General features: G+C 40.8%; 1 protein-coding gene across 1 annotated transcript in view; it reads left to right on the top strand.

The window, feature by feature from the left end:
- Positions 1-5,344: 5,344 nt before the first annotated feature.
- LOC145407369 (glutamate receptor 2-like) overlaps positions 5,345-21,010 on the top strand; it is a gene marked incomplete at its 5' end in the record, with an annotated part of 166,280 nt that continues 150,614 nt past the window's right edge. The window contains 2 exons of the mRNA XM_080278319.1: positions 5,345-5,466; positions 14,919-15,047. Coding sequence (XP_080134445.1) covers positions 5,345-5,466; positions 14,919-15,047 — 251 coding nt within the window. The remainder of the gene's footprint in view (positions 5,467-14,918; positions 15,048-21,010) is intronic.

Genomic DNA, 21,010 nt, shown 5'->3' with positions numbered 1-21,010 from the left:
ACCACGTGCATCTCGGAGGTCCAGGCTCTTATGATCAGTCGGGACCGATCTAGAATGGCTCGTTAATTTCGGCTATAAATGAAATAACTTTCTTAACCTCGCACTTTTGTAGCTAACAAATCTTTTCTTCGACTTGTCAGATGTCAATAAGTCTGAGAGTCTGACTCATGCCGTACTTGTCAGCATGCTGGCCACAGAGACATGTGGCAGCCACTCAGTTCTGCTACTGTCGGACTGCTCAGTGTGGGCTACCTCGGTCTTTCAGGTCAGTTACATTCTAGTATATACCATTGTGTTTCACGCATCAGCCTGAGTAGAAACACAACTAGCCATTTTAAAGAACGTAAATACGTCGAACTGCCTTGAAACTAGTGTGTTTGAATTTACACCCTGTATAACTGAAGCATTTTAAAGGCCTTCCAAAGAATATTTCTTATATTAAAACAGCAATGCAAAGATCTTGTAATTCATGAAGCTGAAGATTATACGAAAGATGTCAACATAGTTACAGCGTAATAACAGACATTAAATTATTTCATTCGCGCGTCAGAGTATCCAGCCATACAGAACCACATCCCACACTGTTCGGGTGCCGCCAATCTTACTTTCCTCGAGTCACATGAAGGAATTATTCTTACGATATGGAAATAGTGACTATCGAGAAGATGCAGCGGTTTCCAGCTAACTAGTACGCACTTCAGGTATATATAACAAGAATGGAGAGAGAGAGAGAGAGAGAGAGAGAGAGAGAGAGAGAGAGAGAGAACATACAGTGCCTAACACCACCACACTTCAATCGGGCTTCTGTGTTATAACTCACACTGCCTTACCTCACACTGTCGAAGGCTCACATTCCGTCACCAACTGAGCATTTTTTAAAAATAATATGTAGTCAGGAAAGGATAACTGTAACTATAATGTTAAGTACTAATGTTAGAGCCATGGAAGAATCTTCTAAATATTGTAAAACTGGATATTCTAAACCTTGACTTGAGGAGTTGCAGAAGGAAAATAAAAATTAGGAATTAGATGTATTCTCTGGCTTCATTTTACGACTTTACTCTTCACCTGACTAAATCTATTACTTATGTATTAAGATAGTTCAGTAGGAATTTACCGATCATTCTAAAGCATAAATTAAAATTACATGCTAACAGCAGTGACAGCGCAGAACAGAACGGATTTCATAAATATAAACAAAACACAGCGACTAACCTGTACACAGAACCACACACAGAAGTTATTCCAGTGAGTGGAGAACATGAGGCTGCAGTAAAATATTACAGTATGATTGCCAAAAACTGCGTATGGTGACATTATCGTCCGTCATGCAGTTAACTGGGGTAGAGAATTCTTCTCATCCTCCAACACTCAGCTGAGTAGCTCATACCCGTATGCAGTCTATAAAATCTACTCTTATAGAAGTTATAATTGAACCAGTACTAAACAGAACATTTTGTGCTATTTTTCTTTCTTGCGTCATAGGACTTTATTAACAAAGTTAAAGTATGGCAAGCAATAAGGGAAATTAGCAAAGATACAAGGCGTTGACAGGGAGCCGAAATGTGCTGGCGCTGTGAACCGTGGGTGGCGCTAAGCAGCTGTGGCGTCCATCCGGGAGCCAACCTCCTCATAATTTCCTGCACGTCACCGTGTGGAAGGACTATGTACGGCGCTGGCGAGATCCTGTCTGTTACAAGCGGGCGCCGGTTCCTTGGACGGTGTACTCACTGTAGAACTGCCCCATAAAAGTAATTGTGTACCTGTGGTTGACGGGTCTACTTGTCGAGACAGATCAGGATTAAACAATAATAATTACAATGATACAAACATTAGCAACTTATCACAAAAACTGACAATAATTTTGTCAGGTAGTAGCTTTTCAGCACCATTGTATGACCATAAAATGCAAATTTTACAACCGTGCTGTGTGTCAGTACGTGGCAAGTTGTCTGTGAGGAGTCATCAGTACTATAAGCTGCAATAGAATCCTGAATATATTGAATCACGTTTATCAGTTACGTTTATGAAGATCATTTTATCACGGATAGTTGTGTAAACTGGGTGAATCCAAACATTGCTCTGCACGGCGTCATTAGTACAAGAATAACATCAGTACCTCTTTTTAACAGAATATCACTGGGATACCCTCACCATGGGGTGTCGGGGTATTCAGGGTAACTGGCGAGAGTCACGACGCGAACCTCACTCAGTCATCACTGTCTCGGACGGTTGCACAGGCAAGAAGTGTAAGTTTCATCGTATATACTGTAATACTTTATATTAGTGAAATAGGTTTTAAATGGGACTCTCTCTCTCTCTCTCTCTCTCTGTCCGTCTGTCTGTCTGTCTGTCTGTCTCTCTCTCTCTCTCTCTCTCTCTCTGTACCCTAATTTTCCCTCACCCTTTATTCTTCCCCTGTCTAATCCCATGCATCTCATACATCTAATCCAGCTGATTACCCTCCCCCCATCTTCTCCTTTCCCACCCAGTTATCCTTCTTTCCTCCTTCTAGCCCTCACCTCTCTCTCTCTCTCTTAGTGGTAGGCGGGGACGCTCACCATCCACGCACTTGCTGTAGTGCTGCTCCCGGCCACCTGCCCTTTCCTCTCTTTCTTCCTTCTCTCCATATATATATATATATATATATATATATATATATATATATATATATATATATATATATATATATATATATATATATATATATATATATAAAAATAAATAATTTGGTTTTACGCCAGGTATCCCAGAAGGGCTAAGGCGTTGCCCCTGGGTAGAGGACTTTTAGACTGGAGCGTGTAGCATTTTATGACCGGATGCCCTTCCTGATGTCTACCAATGACCCTTGGGTGGATTCGATCCTCCGACCCTTCGGTCAGAGCGGAGCGTCCTAACCCACAGAGCCACGGCTGATATATATATATATATATATATATATATCTATCTATATATATATATATATATATATATATATATATATATATATATATATATATATATATATATATATATATATATATATATATATATATATATATATATATATATATATATATATATATATATATTTATATATATACATATATATATATAGCCCTACGCCCTAATCCCGCAAAGGGTGGCCGCAGAAAAAAACGCCTCCAAGTCGCTCTGTCACCCACCATTTGACTACCCTTCCCCCCACTCACCCCACCCGCCCTCATATACCTCTCAACTCCATCCCTCCACCTCATCCTCTGTCTACCCCTCCCTCTCCCTCCCTCCACCTCACCTACATACACCCTCTTAGTCAGTCTGTCACTCTCCATTCTCTCCACATATTCAAACCACTCAGTATATTTCTCCTAATCTTCTCAACCACATCCACATCCACCCTACAACGTTTCTTCACTTCTTCATTCGTCAACCTGTCCCTCCATGTCACTCCACAGGCTCCTCTCAAGTAACTCATTTCCATTGCTCTCACTCTTGACTTGTTCCCCTCTTGCAAGGTCCACGCCTCGCTTCCATATGTCAGAGTAGGGATCACAATATTATCATGCAGTGACTTCTTAACTTCCATACTCACCTCCCTATTTCTCATCACTGCTTTCAGTGAACCAACAACCTTCCTTCCCTGCTCCTTCCTTCCCCCATATATATATATATATATATATATATATATATATATATATATATAGGTGGAGGTCTGAGTCTGGTGAATGTTGATGGTACTGGGTGGAATCTGAAGCAGCTGCTGTTTGCCGATGATACTGCACTGGTGGCTGATTCAGAGGAGAGATTAAGACAGTTGGTAGTGGAGTTTGGAAGGGTGTGTGAAAGACGTAAATTGAAAGTAAACGAGAATAAGAGTAAAGTGATGAAGTGCACGAGGTTGGTTGATGGTAGGAACATGAATATAATTTTGAATGGTGAGTTGCTTGTGGAGGTCGAGTGTTTTAAGTATTTAGGGTCGCATGTTGATGTGGATGGAAGAATAGATGTTGAAGTGAAGTTTATAATGAATGAAGTAGGAATGGTGCTGGGAGGAATGAAAAATTGTTTAGATGTCGATCGCTTAAACTGGATGTAAAGAGAAGGCTATATGAGGGTGTTGTGGTACCGATTGCGTAATATGGGGCTGAGACATGGAATATGGGCGTAGCAGAGAGGAAAAGTTTGAATGTAATGGAAATGAGGTGTCTGAGGAGTATGTGCGGAGTGACGCGTATGGATCGAGTGAGAAATGATGACGTGTGAAGGAGAACTGGAGTTTTTCGGGAGATGGCTGATCGAGTTGAGCAGAGGGTGTTGCGATGATTTGGGCGTACGGAGAGAAAGGATAATGAGCGAGTGATGAAAAAGATAACTAGATCTGATGTGAGAGATGTAAGGCTGAGAGGAAGACCACGAATAGGATGGATGGACAGTGTGAAAAGAGCGTTGGATGCGAGAGGGAGGTCTGTTGAGCAAGGAAGAGTGGCTATGCGTGATAGAAATGATCGGCGAGAAACTGTGAATGAATAAATGATGACGCAGCCCTGAGGGTATATTCTCCCGCATTTTATCTGATCAGCTGATCAGGTCAGGTGCAGATAAAGGGATGGGTCTATTACGATGTGGCAGGGGTAAACCAGCTCTGCTCTCGGGCCTTGCTACGGATGTCACTGATTGCACTCCGTAGTTACCCTCGTGCGGTGTGGTGCGGTAAGAATTTGTCCCTTCTTCCCTCTGGGGCTCAGATGCGAATGAATGTGTTTGAATGGATGAGTAAATTGGGAGTGTGTCGTCCTGTCTCGGCTACATCCATTTCCCTGGGGAAAGCAGCATAGGTATATATGTGTGTGTGTATGTGTGTATGTGTGTGTGTGTGTGTTTGTGTGTGTGTGTGTGTGTGTGTGTGTGTGTGTGTGTGTGTGTGTGTGTGTGTATTATATAATTCACGCACGTCAGTCTTTTTTTATATCTGAAATTGGTCTTATTTTAGCTGATAGTGTTACCTCTTACAAAATTATTCACCATTTCAATAGGTGAATGCGAGTCTTTCATTTGTACAAATGATGGTAGTGTGAAGACTTGACAAAATACAAACGTGAGTATGTCATTGTGCTTAGGATTCAGATACACAATTCCGTTACCGTACATTCTAAGTATATATTATATAAATGTACACTTTCGTGTTGTGACGTTCTGAATTGCAGCCAATTTAGGAGCAATGTTTAGAACAATAAGCTGAGGGTTTATTTAGCTGGTGACGAATTTGTACTGTGTGACTGTGGTGGTGATGAGCGATGACCCAGCCTTCCTCGCCGCCTTTGCTGAATCCTCGTTCAAGCGCCACCTCCTGCTGGTCCAGACAACGAGACTGCTCACCTTCACTCGCCTGCCTCTCCACCGCCTCCACACCCTCCACCATCTCCACAAGACCCTGTCACGTACAAACTCACTCATCGTCGTCGTCAGTGACAACTCAACTGAATTCCGGTAATTTTCATCAACCAAAAACATCACCTTCATAACAATTTTATTGTTCTTGTCTGTCATTATCATAACTGTTATGAATATTATTACAAGTACTACTACTACTACTACTACTACTACCACCACTACTACTACTACTACTACTACTACTACTACTACTACTGCTAAACCTACTACTACTACTACTACTACTATTACTACTATTACTACTACTACTACTACTACTACTACTACTACTACTACTGCTACTACTACTACTACTACTACTACTACTACTACTACTACTACTATTACTACTACTACTACTACAATAGTAGATGCTAGAACGCATTAAGAGAAGAACCTTCAGATGGTTTGGCCATGTGGAGAGAATTGATTGTGTGTGTGTGTGTGTGTGTGTGTGTGTGTGTGTGTGTGTGTGTGTGTGTGTGTGTGTGTGTGTGTGAGGGGAAGGGTGGTAAGTGGAGGGGGAATCAAGAATGAGATGAAAGGATAGAGTGGAGAGATAAATGAGAAGCTGTGAGCTGGAGAGAGGGAAACCTGATGTAGGAGGACCGGGTGACATGTACAGTAGGCAATTCGTTCGTGGCAACCCTATCTATCTATCTATCTATTGCCATACGCCTTAATCCCTTATATGGGGTGGCCATAAACAAATCGCCTCCACGTCACCCTGTCCCCAGCCATTTCATTGCCCTGCTCCCTATTCACACACTCCTCATATACCTCTCCATTCCATCCTTCCATCTCATCCTTGGCATTCCCTTCCCTCTCTTCCCCTCCACCTCACTCACATACACTCTTATCGTCAGTTTCACTCTCCATCCTCTCCACATGGCCAAACCACCTCAGTGTGTTTCTCCTAATGCTTCCTATCATATCCACATCCACACTACAACGCTCCTTCACATCCTCATTTGTCAGTCTGTCTCTCCATGTGACTCCACAGGCTTCTCTCAAATAACTCATTACCACTGCTCTCACTCTTAATTCTTGTCCCTCCAACAACGTCCAAGCTTCACTTCCATACGTCAGAGTCGGTATCGCAATACTCTCATGTAATAACTTTTTCACTTCCATGCTCACTTCCCTGTTTCTTATCACTGCCTTCAAGGAACCAGCAACCTTTCTTCCTTGTTGTACCCTTTCAAGCACTTCACCCTCCAAACTACCATCCTTACTCATCACACTACCCAAGTACTTAAACGTACTCACATTTTCCATTTCCTCATCATCCAGCCTCACTGTACATTCAGTGACTTCACTTCTCTCGAAGACCATAACTTTACTCTTCCCTACATTCATCTTTAAATTCCGTTTCTTACACACACTCCCAAACTCATCTACCAAGCCTTGCAGCTCCCCTTCGTCCTCACTTAACAACACAGTATCATCTGCAAACAATAGTACAGGGAGTTTCCAAACACTGCCCTCTCTCATTAGGGCCACTCCAACATCAAATGCCCTACCTTGTATCTCTTTTATAAGCCCATCCATATACAGATTGAACAACCATGGAGACATGACGCATCTCTGTTTCAACCCAACCTTCAAGTAGAAAAAGTCACTAAGTTCACTATCCACACGCACTGCAGACTTAGCACCCTCATACATACTCTTCACAGCAGTCAACAACTTCCCATCTGCTCCATGTATTCTTAATACTTTCCACAATCCGTGTCTATCCACCCTGTCATATGCTTTCTCCAAATCCATGAAGGCTACATACAACTTCTTTCCCTTCTCTAGACACTTTTCCACTAAAGACCTAAGAATGAATATCTGATCTACACAACCTCTTCCCTGCCTAAAGCCTCCCCGTTCTTCTCCAACTAATTGCTCTGTTATTTCCTTAACTCTGTCAATAAGTATACTACCGTATACTTTTCCTGTTACACTAAGAAGACAAATGTCCCTTTGATTACCACACACTTCTTTTTCCCCTTTCCCTTTGTACAAGGGAATAATTATACCTGACTTCCAATCATCCGGGACTTTACCTTTCTCCCAGGCCAATCTGCACGTCTTCCACATCCATTCTACTACATTCTTTCCCCCATGCTTCAGCATTTCACCACACACTCCTTCAATTCCTGGGGCTTTCCCCATTTTGGCTTTCTTCAGTGCTTCCACAACTCCTACTGATTTCTTCATGTCTTCTCACCTCCATCCTTCTCCCAGCCATTCCCCAGTCACTTTTACTCGCATTATTTTCATTTTCTGTGTTCAACAGTTCATTAAAGTGTTCTATCCAGCTGCTCACTTTTTCTCCTTTCTCAACTAGTAATCTACCATTTTTATCTTTCACTCCCCTACTAACTTCTTTGCCACCCTGTCTGACTCTCTCTACATCTTTCCAGAACATTTTCTTACATTCCCTCAACTTGACAACCCCATCGGGATTAAGTCGTCTGGCTATAGTTAAGTCAACTTGCTCATCATCAACCTGATCAATATCATCGTCATCCAGTTTCTCACTTAAAAAATGGGGAGTGTACTGTACGATCCAGAGACAGGAAAATAAAACACACCAACTGGACAACTACAGACTGCCAAGTGAAATGGGCGACACATCCACTAACGTTTGATTCAAGGCACTTAAAATCCTAGTCTTTATTTATTAATTTATACTAAATCCGTTAATAAACTCACGAGTTATACATTTTATTCCAGATATTGTTGAACATATAGAATGAAAGTAACGCGACTATAAGTGGCTGCGGAATGGCTGGGAGGAGGGATGGGAGAAGAGAGGAAGAAATCAGTAGGATGGAAGTTTTCGAAACAATGAAGAAAGTCAAAATGGGGAAAGCCCCAGGAATTGATGGACTGTGTGGTGAAATGCTGAAGCATGGGGGAGAGATAGTAGTAGAATGGCTGTGGAAGATGTGCAGATTGGCTTGGGAGGAAGGTAAAGTCCCTGAGGATTGGAAGTCAGGTGCAATTATTCCCCTATACAAAGTAAAAGGGGAAAAAGAAGTGTGTGGTAGTCATAGGGTCATCTGTCTTCTTAGTGTAATAGGAAAAGTATGGTAGGATACTTATTGACAAAGTTCGGGAAATAACAAATGAATTAGTTGGAGAACATGGAGGTTTTAGGAAGGGAAGCATATGTAGATCAGATATTTATTCCTAGGTTTTTAATGGGAAATTTTCTAGAGAAAGAAGTTGTTGCGGCCTTCATGGATTTGCAGAAAGCATATATAGACAGGGTGGATAGACAAGAGATGTGGAAATTATTAGAATAAGAATATATGGAGTAAATGGTAACTTGCTGAATGCCGTGAAGAGAATGTATGAGGGTGCTAAGGCTGCAATGTGTGTGGATAGTGAACTGAGTGAGTTTTTCTGTTTGAAGGTTTGACTGAAACAGGGAAGTGTCATGTGTTCATGGTTGTTCAATCTGCATATCGATGAGGTTATAAGAGAGATACAAGGTAGGGCAGTGGATGTTGGAGCGGCCCCAATGAGAGAGGGTAGTGTTTGGAAACTCCCTGTAATGTTGTTTGCAGATGATGCTGTGTTGTTACGTGAAGACAAAGGTGATCTGCAAGGCTTGGTGAATAAGCAAGGGAGGGTGTACTAAATGAAATCTAAAGATGAATGTAGGGAAGAGTAAAGTTATGCTCTTCGAGAGAAATGAAGTCACTGAATGTACAATGAGGTTGGATGATGAGGAAATGGAAAATGTGAGTGAGTTTAAGTACTTGGGTAGTATGATGAGTAAGGATGGAAGTTTCGAGGGTGAAGTGTTTGAGAGAGTACAACAAGGAAGAAAGGTTGCTGGTTCTTTGAAAGCGGTGATAAGAAACAGGTAAGTGAGCATTAAAAGTGAAAAAATTACTGCATGACAGTACTGTAATATCAACTCAAACGTATGGAAGTGAAGCTTGGACCTTGTTGGAGGGACACAAGTCAAGAGTGAGAGCAGTGGAAATGAGTTATTTGAGAGAAGCATGTGGAGTCACATGGAGAAATAGACTGACATAGATGAGGATTTGGAGGAGCATTGTGGTGTGGATGTGGATGTCGTAGGAAGAGTTAGGAGAAACACACTGAGGTGGGCCATGTGGAGAGGATGGAGAGTGAGAGACTGGCGAGGAGAGCGTATGTGAGTGAGGTGGACGGGGGGAAAGGGAAAGGGAGACCAGGGATAAGATGGAGAGATGGATTGGAGAGGTACCGGTATATGAGAAAGGGTGTGTGTGAGCTGGGAGCAGGGCAGTGAAAGAGCAGGGGACAGGAGACAAGGAGGCTGTTTGTTTGTGGCCACCCCGTATAAGGGATTAAGGCGTCTGGCAATAGATTGATAGATTGTCTGATTCTCTGAATGAGAGGCCTCTGGCAGTTAAATGATTAATAAGCTTTTATTTTCTAGGTATTATTATTTCGTACATATTGCATTGACTATCATGATTTTTAGTACTTGCTGCACCAATGTTATGAGAAAATTAACAAAATGTGCGAATGTTACGGTACTACGACAACATTGGTGCATCTAAATGGGGGTGGGAGGGTAGAGATTGGAAACATCAGCTCTTCTTCATGTGTCTGTCCCATTATTGTATCTACATTCCGGACGCAGCACGGGCATTGTGTGTGTGTGTGTGTGTGTGTGTGTGTGTGTGTGTGTGTGTGTGTGTGTGTGTGTGTGTGTGTGTGTGTGTGTGTGTGTGTGTGTGTGTGTGTGTCTGTGTGTGTGTGTGTCTGTGTGTGTGTGTATTTTTTAGTCCGTCTTTCTGTGCAAAATATAATCCAGACAGTTTTGACAGTATGGACCAGACAAGGTAGAAGAGTCGAGAGTCATACAAGCAACTAACTGTTGTTTTTTTTGCAAAAAAAAAAAAAAAACAAGGTCATGGCAAAGTCAGCTTTAAGAGCTTTGGCCCAATATACACCAAACTGGTTGAGTTGAGGTTAAGGCAAGATAATCGTCTAGACAGACACCGCGAGGCGCATAGTCACCCAATATCCTGGGATACAAGGCTGTGCATCATCCACGTTACCTCATTTATCTTCATTACGTGTTGCCCTATGCACTCACTCAACCTCTCAACCCATAATGAGTGAATGGACACCTGAGTCGGGTGAGTCAGGTGCCCACATCATGATCTGAACCATGACGATATCGGACTGGCAGCTATACAGTCAGCGATGCTAATCACTCATTCACCGCGGTGACTTTACACCAGCTCAGGTTAGGCAAGGATTATCTGTCAACATTTAAAGATGATTTTATAACGTTTCAGGTTTAGAAAGATTTTGTGTGTGTGTGTGTGTGTGTGTGTGTGTGTGTGTGTGTGTGTGTGTGTGTGTGTGTGTGTGATCAAAGTCAATGTCACAGAGTAAGATCAAATGTTCAGCCCAATAAATGATTGCTTATTCGATTTCGGCCAAACTTGGTGGCAGTTTTGAGGGCCAGACTTTGATGAAAACATTCGATTATAAAGGTAAAGATCAAACGGATAAAGCCACCTCAGGTTTGATAGGAATGAATCGAATCTGGTGGAATGACTGAGGTCAGATAAGGATGAACTATTTTGAAAATTAAAACAATTGAAGGTCACGGCCACAGGACTAAGTCAAATGCTTGGCCCTTTGATGAATACTGGAGTATGGCATGGGTGTTGCACTCTGTGAATGCTTCTTCTACTTCTTCTTCTTCATCTTTGGAAGAAGTTGTGGTCTAGTGAGTTAAGGTGACCTAACCGGATGTAGCACATAGGTCTACAACAGAGGGACGGCTGGGGGTCATTGCTCATATATTGTCATGAGGGGAGGAAGCAGCTGGTCACCCTCACCTTACAAGGATATAGTCACTGGAAAGCCTAGCTCTGGGCCCCTGCGCTCTTAATGTAACAGAAAGGCTTGTATGACACTACAAAAGAACAAGAAGCAGCACTCAGGGAGTGCCAAACCCATAATCAACAATTGCTCAACAGGCCGAACACTGGCAACGCTCTATAACCTTACCACCAACTGTTCTTAAAATCGAATTTATTCATCCTTGTCTAACGGTAAATTTTTCCACGTGCTTTAGAGGAAACATATTCAGAACTTACTTGGGTGTACCGTGTGTCCTTGATCATTGATCTGTTACTTTAAAAATGCCATCCCAGACTAACCCTCAACCCTTCCTAATTGCATGATCCAAATCGAATGAGAACTGTTTAAGCTACACAGTCATAAATTTGATTTTGACATTCAACCTTGACCTTTAACTGATTATTTTCAAAATTAAGTAACTTCATCGATGCTCTACCCTTAAATCATCCATAAAATTTGGTCTGAGTTACATAAACACTGCTTAAATGGCCATTGTCCTTTAATCTACTGTTCTCAAAAAACAACATAAACCATTGGGCTGACTTAAATTTTCCCCCAAGTTAGGTAGAGGTGGGATGGAAACCGAGTTACTTTGTTAACAGACACAGACAGACCATCTGACACACACACACACACACACACAGCTGAATATCCGGTCTCGTATGAAGCTGAACGGTATATATACATATATATACAGGGTGTAACGCGACGTATGACAAAAACTTACACCAATGATCTATCATGTAATTCTGAGTATATTTTGTTCTATAAACATATGCTCTCTGCGACCCCAGTTCAGTACCCAGCATTCGGCTGTTTTGTGTAAAAGCTCGTCTCTTGCATGCGCCATTGGGTGAGAGCTTCGCAGGGCGACGGGAGACGAGTATTATTAGCTTATAATGTACTATACATAAAAATCCCATATCCTATCAGTACACACGAGTTTTAAGAAGAAACTTTAAGTAGTCTATTGATTCTTTAACATCAAGTCATGCATTCATGCAATTCTTTTGCACATATCGACTGTAATTAAGGATTAAATTCAAATTTTATGGCTTGCAAGGGAGTAGGGAGGGAGGACAGGCTGGTGTGTTGTTGCCAGTTATGTAATATTTGGTTTGTAGGATGTTGCTACCAGCATTATCATAACACCCACAGCTCATTCAGTGAAAGAACATTACCCTACTGAGTGACTAGCCTCACTTTAAGTCAGGAGTAATATTATTATTCATAACAATTTTTCTGCTGCAAGTAAACGTGGCACCATTTTTTTCATATGCTGACGTGAGAACAGTGATACAGGATTGCCAATGTAACGAGTATGTTGCTAGACCTATTTTCTTGCTTCTACTTGCGGCACTAACGTCTGGCAATATGATATCTAGCTACATTCTGGATATTTTTGCCATTTTTAGGTCATATTCTAGAGATCTTATCGTATTTTCTAGCGATGTTTTGCAGTGTTTATTATCTAGCGACATTCTAGCAAGTTTTCAGGACTAAACTAGCGAGACTGATGATAAGGACTTGGCAACTCTGCGTCCAGTGTCATTTGAACGGGAACATTTGCAGGGGAGGCACATACTTAAAATACTGTTCTCCGCGTTCTGTTGTTCACCGGGTTCAGCTTCACATGTCCATGAAACAGCATGCCACGTACGTACAGCAGTGAAGAATATGCAGATATCGTGTATTTTTTTACGGATTCTGCGATGATGTGCTGCAGAGAGGAACACAGGTGGAGATACCCAATGGCGCCACGTTTACTTGCAGCAGAAAAATTTTGATTAATAAAATTCTTCCTAACTTAAAGTAAGGCTAATCTCCCTTTAGAATAAGTTTTTTTTTTCACTAAATGAGCTGTGGGTGTTATGATAATGCTGGTAGCAACATCCTACAAACCAAATATTACATAACTGGCAACAACACACCAGCCTGTCCTCCCTCCCTACTCCCTTGCAAGCCATAATATTTGAATTTAATCCTTAATTACAGTCGATATGTGCAAAAGAATTGCATGAATGCATGACTTGATGTTAAAGAATCAATAGACTATGTAAAGTTTCTTCTTAAAACTCGTGTGTACTGATAGGATATGGGATTTTTATGTATAGTACAGTATAAGCTAATAATACTCGTCTCCCGTCGCCCTGCGAAGCGCTCACCCAATGGCGCATGCAAGAGACGAGCTTTTACACAAAACAGCCGAATGCTGGGTACTGAACTGGGGTCGCAGAAAGCATATGTTTATAGAACAAAATATACTCAGAATTACATGATAGGTCATTGGTGTAAGTTTTTGTCATACGTCGCGTTACACCCTGTATGTATATATATATATATATATATATATATATATATATATATATATATATATATATATATATATCCCATTGGATCCCAGAGCTGCTGGGCGAGGCACTGCACTTGGAGGGTACTAAGCGTACTGCCCTCTGCTGATCGGCTCATAGTCGCGAAGCTCATAGGTCCCTACCTCGGGGTTCCATACTTTATCAAGATTTGAAAATTCCCAGTTCTGTCCACTTCTCTGGACACTGGGCTCCAATGGGTTAAAGAAACTGATAGATTTGCCAGTCTTTAACCCATTGGATCCCAGAGCTGCTGGGCGAGCCACTGCACTGGGAGGGTACTAAGCGTACCGCCCTCCGCCTATCAGCTCATAGTCGCGAAGCTCATAGGTCCCTACCTGGGGTTTCCCTACTTTATCAAGATTTGAAAATTCCCAGTTCCGTCCAATATTGTTGACACTGGGCTCCAATGGGATATATATATATATATATATATATATATATATATATATATATATATATATATAAAACTTTCTTTTTATACTTTATAAACCCACTGATCACTGTCTCTCTCTCTCTCTCTCTCTCTCTCTCTCTCTGTATATATATATATATATATATATATATATATATATATATATATATATATATATATATATATATATATATATATATATATATATATATATATATATATATACAGGGTGTCCCCTAACAATGTACTCACTCTATGACTGCCCATTACTCATAATATTTTTTTTTTGTTTCAGGTGCAACTTATGTGAAATAATGTCAGACGTACGACTAACTTCTGAAGAAAGAAAATTTGTCATAAAGTTCTACTGGATGTACGAAAAAGTCACGGAACTGCAAAGACGCTAGATTTTAGGATTCCTGTCTCACGAGCCGATTGTCGTATGGATTTCTTTGGGGATAGGAGGAGGGTTTCCAGCAGTTGTTCTTCTCTTGCGGGGCTGGTGGATTTCAATGGTCTTCCAGAACGATGCTTATGCACGTCGTGTACAGTTCTATCTGCTTCAAACTAATCTCTGATGCGAGCAGTGATGCACCGCGTTGGTGGTTATCTTTGAAATTGTCTTCTAAATTGTCTTTGCACTTCTGTGACATTTTCGTACTTCCAGTAGCACTTTATGACAACCTTTCTTTCTTCAAAAGTCAGTCGTACGTCTGCCATTATTTCACGTTAGTTGCACCTGAAAAAAAAAAAAATGTATGAGTAATGGGCAGTCAAGGAGTGAGTACATTTTGGGGGGACAACCAGTATATACAGCATACATATTCACTGCGTACTGTAAACAGTGCCAGTGTGTACTATACGGTGCCGTTCAGTGAGCCAGAGTCTCAGCCGCTTCGAGTAGCCACATGGACCGTTGGTCGAGGCTTGGTGCTCAACTACCTGAACCAACTCTTCCCTCACAAGTTTACAAAGTAAGTGAGCATTAAAGGTATGGAGAGATTTTGCTTAGTTACCGTGTGTACTCTCTCGTGGTCAGGACAAAGATATCCTCCGAGGCCACTCAACACTTTTTTGGGGGGGGGGGGAAAAACACGCTTCTGAACAGCGTTTTGTTTTGGAGCAAGTGTTTTTTGGCCTGATACGGCAGAAAATCACTTGTCCAAATGAGAGCTGCATGTATCTGAACAGTTACCACCCCCACCCCCACCACCTCCATCATCATTAGAGCTACTACCACCACCAGCATCATCTTCATAGCTACCACCACCATCACAGCTACCACTGCTACCACTACCACCACCACCACCACCCTGATCACAGGTACCGCCGACCCCCGTACCACCACCACCACAGCTACCACAGTTTTCTGCTGAATAAATCTGTCTTTTCACACCATGAATAAAGTAATAGACATCACACTGTTGATGTGCAACCCCACCTTTCTCTCTCTGCGCGCGTGCGCTTGCGTGCGTGCGTGCGTGTGTGTGTGTGTGTGTGTGTTCTTACCTAATTGTTCTTACCTAATTGTATCTTTACAGGAATGAGTCAAGCTCGTACTGTCCCGTGTCTTAAACCATATTTATCGTACATATCCTTAAATTTGTGAATTGTTTTGGCACACACTATTTCATTCGGTAGTGCATTCCATTGATCACTTGCTTTGTTTGGGAAACTGAATTTCCTTACTTCTTTATCACCTCTCTTCTTATGCAGTTTTTTGCAGTGTCCTCTTGCTGATGCTTCTCCATATGTTAAGTAATCATTTATGTCTATTTTCTCCTTCCCTGATATGTACTTATATAGCATTATCATGTCACCTCTTTTCCTTCTCTCCTGTAGTGTTGGTAGATTCAGTTTATTTAGTCTTTCTTCGTAGCTTAGGTCCCTTAAGCTTGGTATCCATCTTGTAGCGGCCCTTTGAACTTTTTCAATCTTGTCTGTGTGCTTTTTGAGATGAGGACTCCAGACTACTGATGCATTTTCCAGGGTTGGTCTAATGAATGATGTTATTATCTTTCTTAGCATGTCTTCATTTATGTATGTGAATGCTATTCTCATATTTGCAAGCAGTGTATACATGTTCCGTACCTTCTTGCTGATGTGGTCAGCCGGAGATAGTCTGTTACTGATAATCACACCTAGGTCTTTCTCTCTTTCTGATGTGTATAGGGTTTTATTTCCTAACTTATAATCCTAATCAGGTCTTTTTCCACTTTTACCAAACTTGATTACATGACACTTTTCCACATTGAATTCCGTTTGCCATGTACTACTCCATTCATGAAGTTGATTAAATTCTTCTTGTAGCTCTTTACAAGAGTCTGTGTTAGTATTTCTCCTTTGTATTTTTGCATCATCTGCAAACATATTCAGATAGCTCTCATTTCCAGTGTTACTGTATATATCATTTATAAACACTAAAAACATGATTGGTGCCAGCACTGAACCCTGTGGTACTCCACTAGTCACTTCTTTCCATGATGAGTAGTTTCCTCTTAGTACTGTTCTCATTTCTCTTTTTATGAGAAAGTCTTGCATCCAACAAAACAGTTTGCCTCAAATTCCTCCTTAATGGTACAGTTTCCATAAAAGTCTTTGGTATGGTACTTTGTCAAATGCTTTCTTGAAATATAAACAGATACTGTCCACCCATCCTTCCCTTTCCTGTATTGTGTTTGTTACTCTGTCATAGTAGCTCAACAGATTAGTAACACATGATTTTCCTTTTCTGAAACCAAACTGTCTTTCTGTTATCATACTGTGTTCTACTAGATGATTTACCCAAGCTTTTCTTATAAGCTTTTCTAATACCTTGCTTACAACACTGGTCAGTGATACTGGTCGGTAGTTGAGTGGATTTTGTCTATTTCCTTTCTTGAATAAGGGGACAGTATTTGCTTTTTTCCAAATATCAGGTAGTTTACCTTGACTCAAGGATTTCTTGAAAATTTAAAATAATGGTTTACTTAACTCCTTTGCACGTTCTCGTAATATCCAACATGAAACTTCATCAGGACCACTTGCTTTACCTCTGTCTAATCTACTTAACTCCTCCTGTATTACTTTTTCTTCTATTTTTATATCTGGTAGTATGTGTGGACATGCATGTTCCACATAGTTCCTCTCAAAATTTTTTTCTTCTGTAAAAACTAATTGGAAATTCTTATTTAGTGCTTCACAAATATCTTTCTCTTGTGTATAAGTGATTCCCTCGTCCGTAGTGGATTGTATTATATCTTTTACTTTGGTTTTGCTTCAGATATAGCTGTAAAACAGCTTTGGTTGATCACTACTTTTATTTATTATATCCTCCTCAAACTGTTTTTGGGCTTCCCTCCTTATTCTTGTATAATCGTTTCTTGCCTGTTTGTAATTATTATACGCCCTTTCACTATTGTGTCTTCTGTATCTATTCCACAACAAATCTCTTCTTTCTTTTGATTTTTTACATTCTGTATTGAACCATTTCTGTATTTTCTTATCTGCTTCTTTGTGCTGTGGGATGTACTTCTGGACTCCTATTTCATAAAATTCACAGAATTTTTTATATACAGCATTTAAATCTTGTCCTCTAAGCTCATTTTCCCAATCAACTTCTAAGAAATACTTCTTTAGGTCTTGATAATTTCGTTTTTTATAGGTTAGGCTCTTTTTGTAACTCTCATTGCTGTTTACTATGTCATATGCTATCCTGAAGTTATAATTTAGTACTGCCTGATCGCTTTTGCCGAGTTGAGGGTGATGTATTAAACTGTCAAAATCATTTTCTTGCCTAGTAAATATTAGATCTAGCACTGAAGGTACATCAAGTCCTCTTTTTCTGGTGGTTTCCCTCACATGTTGCGTTAGGAAAAACTCTTGCACGAGATCCAGGAGCTTTTGGTCCCAACAGCTTTCTTGGCTAATTATATCTAGAGTATTCCAATTTACATTTGTATTAAAATCCCCAGTTAGTATAATTCTATCCGATTTCTCTTCCATTTTATGTAGTAATGGTCTTAAACTCTGAATTGTACTCTCTGCCAGGTCCTCATATTCGTCTCTTTTCCATGTGTTTGATCTGGGTGGCATGTACAAATTGGCTACAATTACTTTACCTTCAGATGTGTTGATCTCTACTGCAATCAGTTCTACTTGTGATGGTATATCTAGTTTTATTTCATTGACTTTTAGATTTTTCTTAGTTAATATTATAATTCCTCCTCCTTTTTTTAAATTTCTGTCTGTTCTCCATATATTGTATTCCTCTAAGTTTAGTATGTCATTGGATATCCTTGGTGTTAATTTTGTTTCAGTTAGGCATATTATTTGTGGTTCATTTTCTCTGACATAATCATTCATCTCTAGTATTTTAGATACCATTCCATCCACATTTGAGTACATCAGCCTTATCATCTTGTTTATATACTTGTCATAACATGGTTTTACTACCTTCCTCCTTTTTATTCCATCCTGTTTGTGTGTGTGTGTGTGTGTGTGTGTGTGTGTGTGTGTGTGTGGAGATGCGTGAAACTCCACAGAAATGCCCCACCGTATTCTTCTGTCTATGCAGTCCTGTGTCTAACACCAGTGAGGACAGTTACTGGAGGCCAAATAATCCTTTCCGAAAGTTTCACTAGACGTAGGATTGAAACTGGCTCATCTGGGATCCAGCTCCAGTTCTACTGCCAAGGTTCATCGAAACATTTTTTTCCAATTTTGTTTCCACCAGACACACACGTACATAAATCTGTCCTTCTGCTACAGAAGAGACGGCAACTATACTCACTAATATGGTATGTTTCTCAGTCTTCGGTGCCAAAGTGTGTGACTGTGCAAAACAATTCTGGATCCACAAACTTTGCCACATATGTCAATGTCAAGTCCAGGTTCGTTGGGAAAACTCTGTTCTGGTTGTGCCTCCATTGTCTACACTCTTCTCTGGCCAGGTTCTGAGTTTCTTTGAGATGAACAATTCCGTCCCTGCAGAGGGCTCATCATTGTTCTCTGTCAGAGGCATTAGTTTCAAGATGTATTGTTATGATGTTGGCTTTCTTCAGGGTTGTCCTTATGTGATCTTTACAACTCATCTTCTCTCCCCCTGTGTTGCAAAGTGGTGTAGGGAGTTGGCCACACAGAACTTGGCAGGGAAGGCAGTGCTCAGGCATGCAGAACACGTGTCCGACCCGTCTAAGCTGTTTTTAGCCAACATGATTTCTATGCTGGAAGTCTTGGCCTGGTGGATAATTTGTGACTGAGAGAATTTATCCTCCCATGTGAGTCCTGGGATGCATAGTAAGAATCACGTGTAAGAAGATTCAAGCTCTATGGTGGTAAAACACACACACACACACACACACACACACACACACACACACACACACACTTTAGATTTTTGCATATCCATAAGGCTGCCCTTGTTCCCTACTGGCAAGACATGTTTCAGATTTGACCAATATTTAGAGGTTGCACAAATGAAGGCTTCCGGTGGATAATGGACAGAAAGTGAACAAAATTCGTATAACTTCAAGCACTGTTTAAATCAAATGTGTTAGATGTTTTCTTAACAACTTTTAACCCTGCATAAAACAAAAATGTATAAAAGTGAGTTCATTACTGACAAATTACTAACAACTTTACTGTAATCGCTGCATAGAACAAAATTTTATAAATCAGTGTGAGTTTATTATATCTACTGCACTTGTGGCTGATTTGGAGAGATTGAGACGGTTGGGAGACGAGTTTGGAAGGGTGTGTAAAAGGAGGAAATTGAGAGTAAATGAGAATAAGACTAAAGTGATGAAGTGTACGAGGTTGGTAGATGGTAGGAGGACGAATATAGTTTATAAAGGTGAGTTGCTTGAGGAGGTAGAATGCTTTAAGTATTTAGGGTCACATGTTACTCTGGATGGAAGAATAGATGTAGAAGTGAAGTTTTGAATGAATGAAGTAGGAAAGGTGGTGTGAGAATTGAGAAAAGTGTTTAGATGTCGTTTGCTTGGAAAGGACGTAAAAAGAAAGCTGTATGAGGGTGTTGTGGTACCGACTGCATTATATGGGGCTGAAACATGGAATGTGGGTGTAGCAGAGAGGAAGAGTTTGAATGTAATGGAGATGAGGTGTCTGAGGAGTATGTGTGGAGTGACGCGTATGGATCGAATGAAATATGATGAAATGAGAAGGAGAACCGGAGTTATGCAGGAGATGGCTGATCGAGTTAAGCAGAGAGTGTTGCAATCGTCTGGGAATATGGAGAGAATGGATGAAATGCGACTAGTGAAAAAGATAATTAGATTGGATGTGAAAGGTGTAAGGCTGAAAGGAAGACCACAAATTGGATGGATGGACAGTGTGAACGGAGCGTTAGATGCGAAAGGAATATATGTCGAGCAAGGAAGAGTGGTTGCACGTAATATGAATGATTGGAGAGAAATTGTGAATGAATAAATGGTGACGTGGCCCTGAGGGGATATTGTCCCGCATTTGGTCTGATCAGGTGATCAGGTCAGGTGTGGGTAAGGGGATGGGTCCATTATGATGTGGCAGGGGTATACCAGCTCTGTTGTCGGGCCCTGTTGTGGATGTTGCTGATTGCACTGAGCAGTTGACCCTCCTGCGGTGTAGTGCGGTGTGGATCTGTCTCTTCTCCTCTTGGAGTTAAGATACGAATAAATGTGTGTGTGTGGATGAGTAAATTGGGAGTGTGTCGTTCTGTCTCGGTTACCTCCCTTTCTCTGGGAGAAGCCGGCTAGGTAAATAGATAGAAGAGTTGTGTAATGATGGCATAATATATATATATATATACTTATTTAATATGTATGCACATATAACATCTTTTTTTTTAACGCAAGAAAGAAGGAACCAAAGGCCAGGGGCACACAAACCGTTCCTTCCAAGAAAGAAAGAAAAAAAACAATACAAAAGAGAGCCAAATTCAAGACCCGTTCATTTCAAG

The sequence above is a fragment of the Coenobita brevimanus genome, chromosome 8 (assembly GCF_032717465.1).
Source record: "Coenobita brevimanus isolate Jiangsu-jjx chromosome 8, ASM3271746v2, whole genome shotgun sequence".
Classification (NCBI taxonomy): Eukaryota; Metazoa; Arthropoda; class Malacostraca; order Decapoda; family Coenobitidae; genus Coenobita; species Coenobita brevimanus.
The sequence above is the reverse complement of the archived record's forward strand: the minus strand, read 5'-3'. Positions and strand labels throughout refer to the sequence as shown.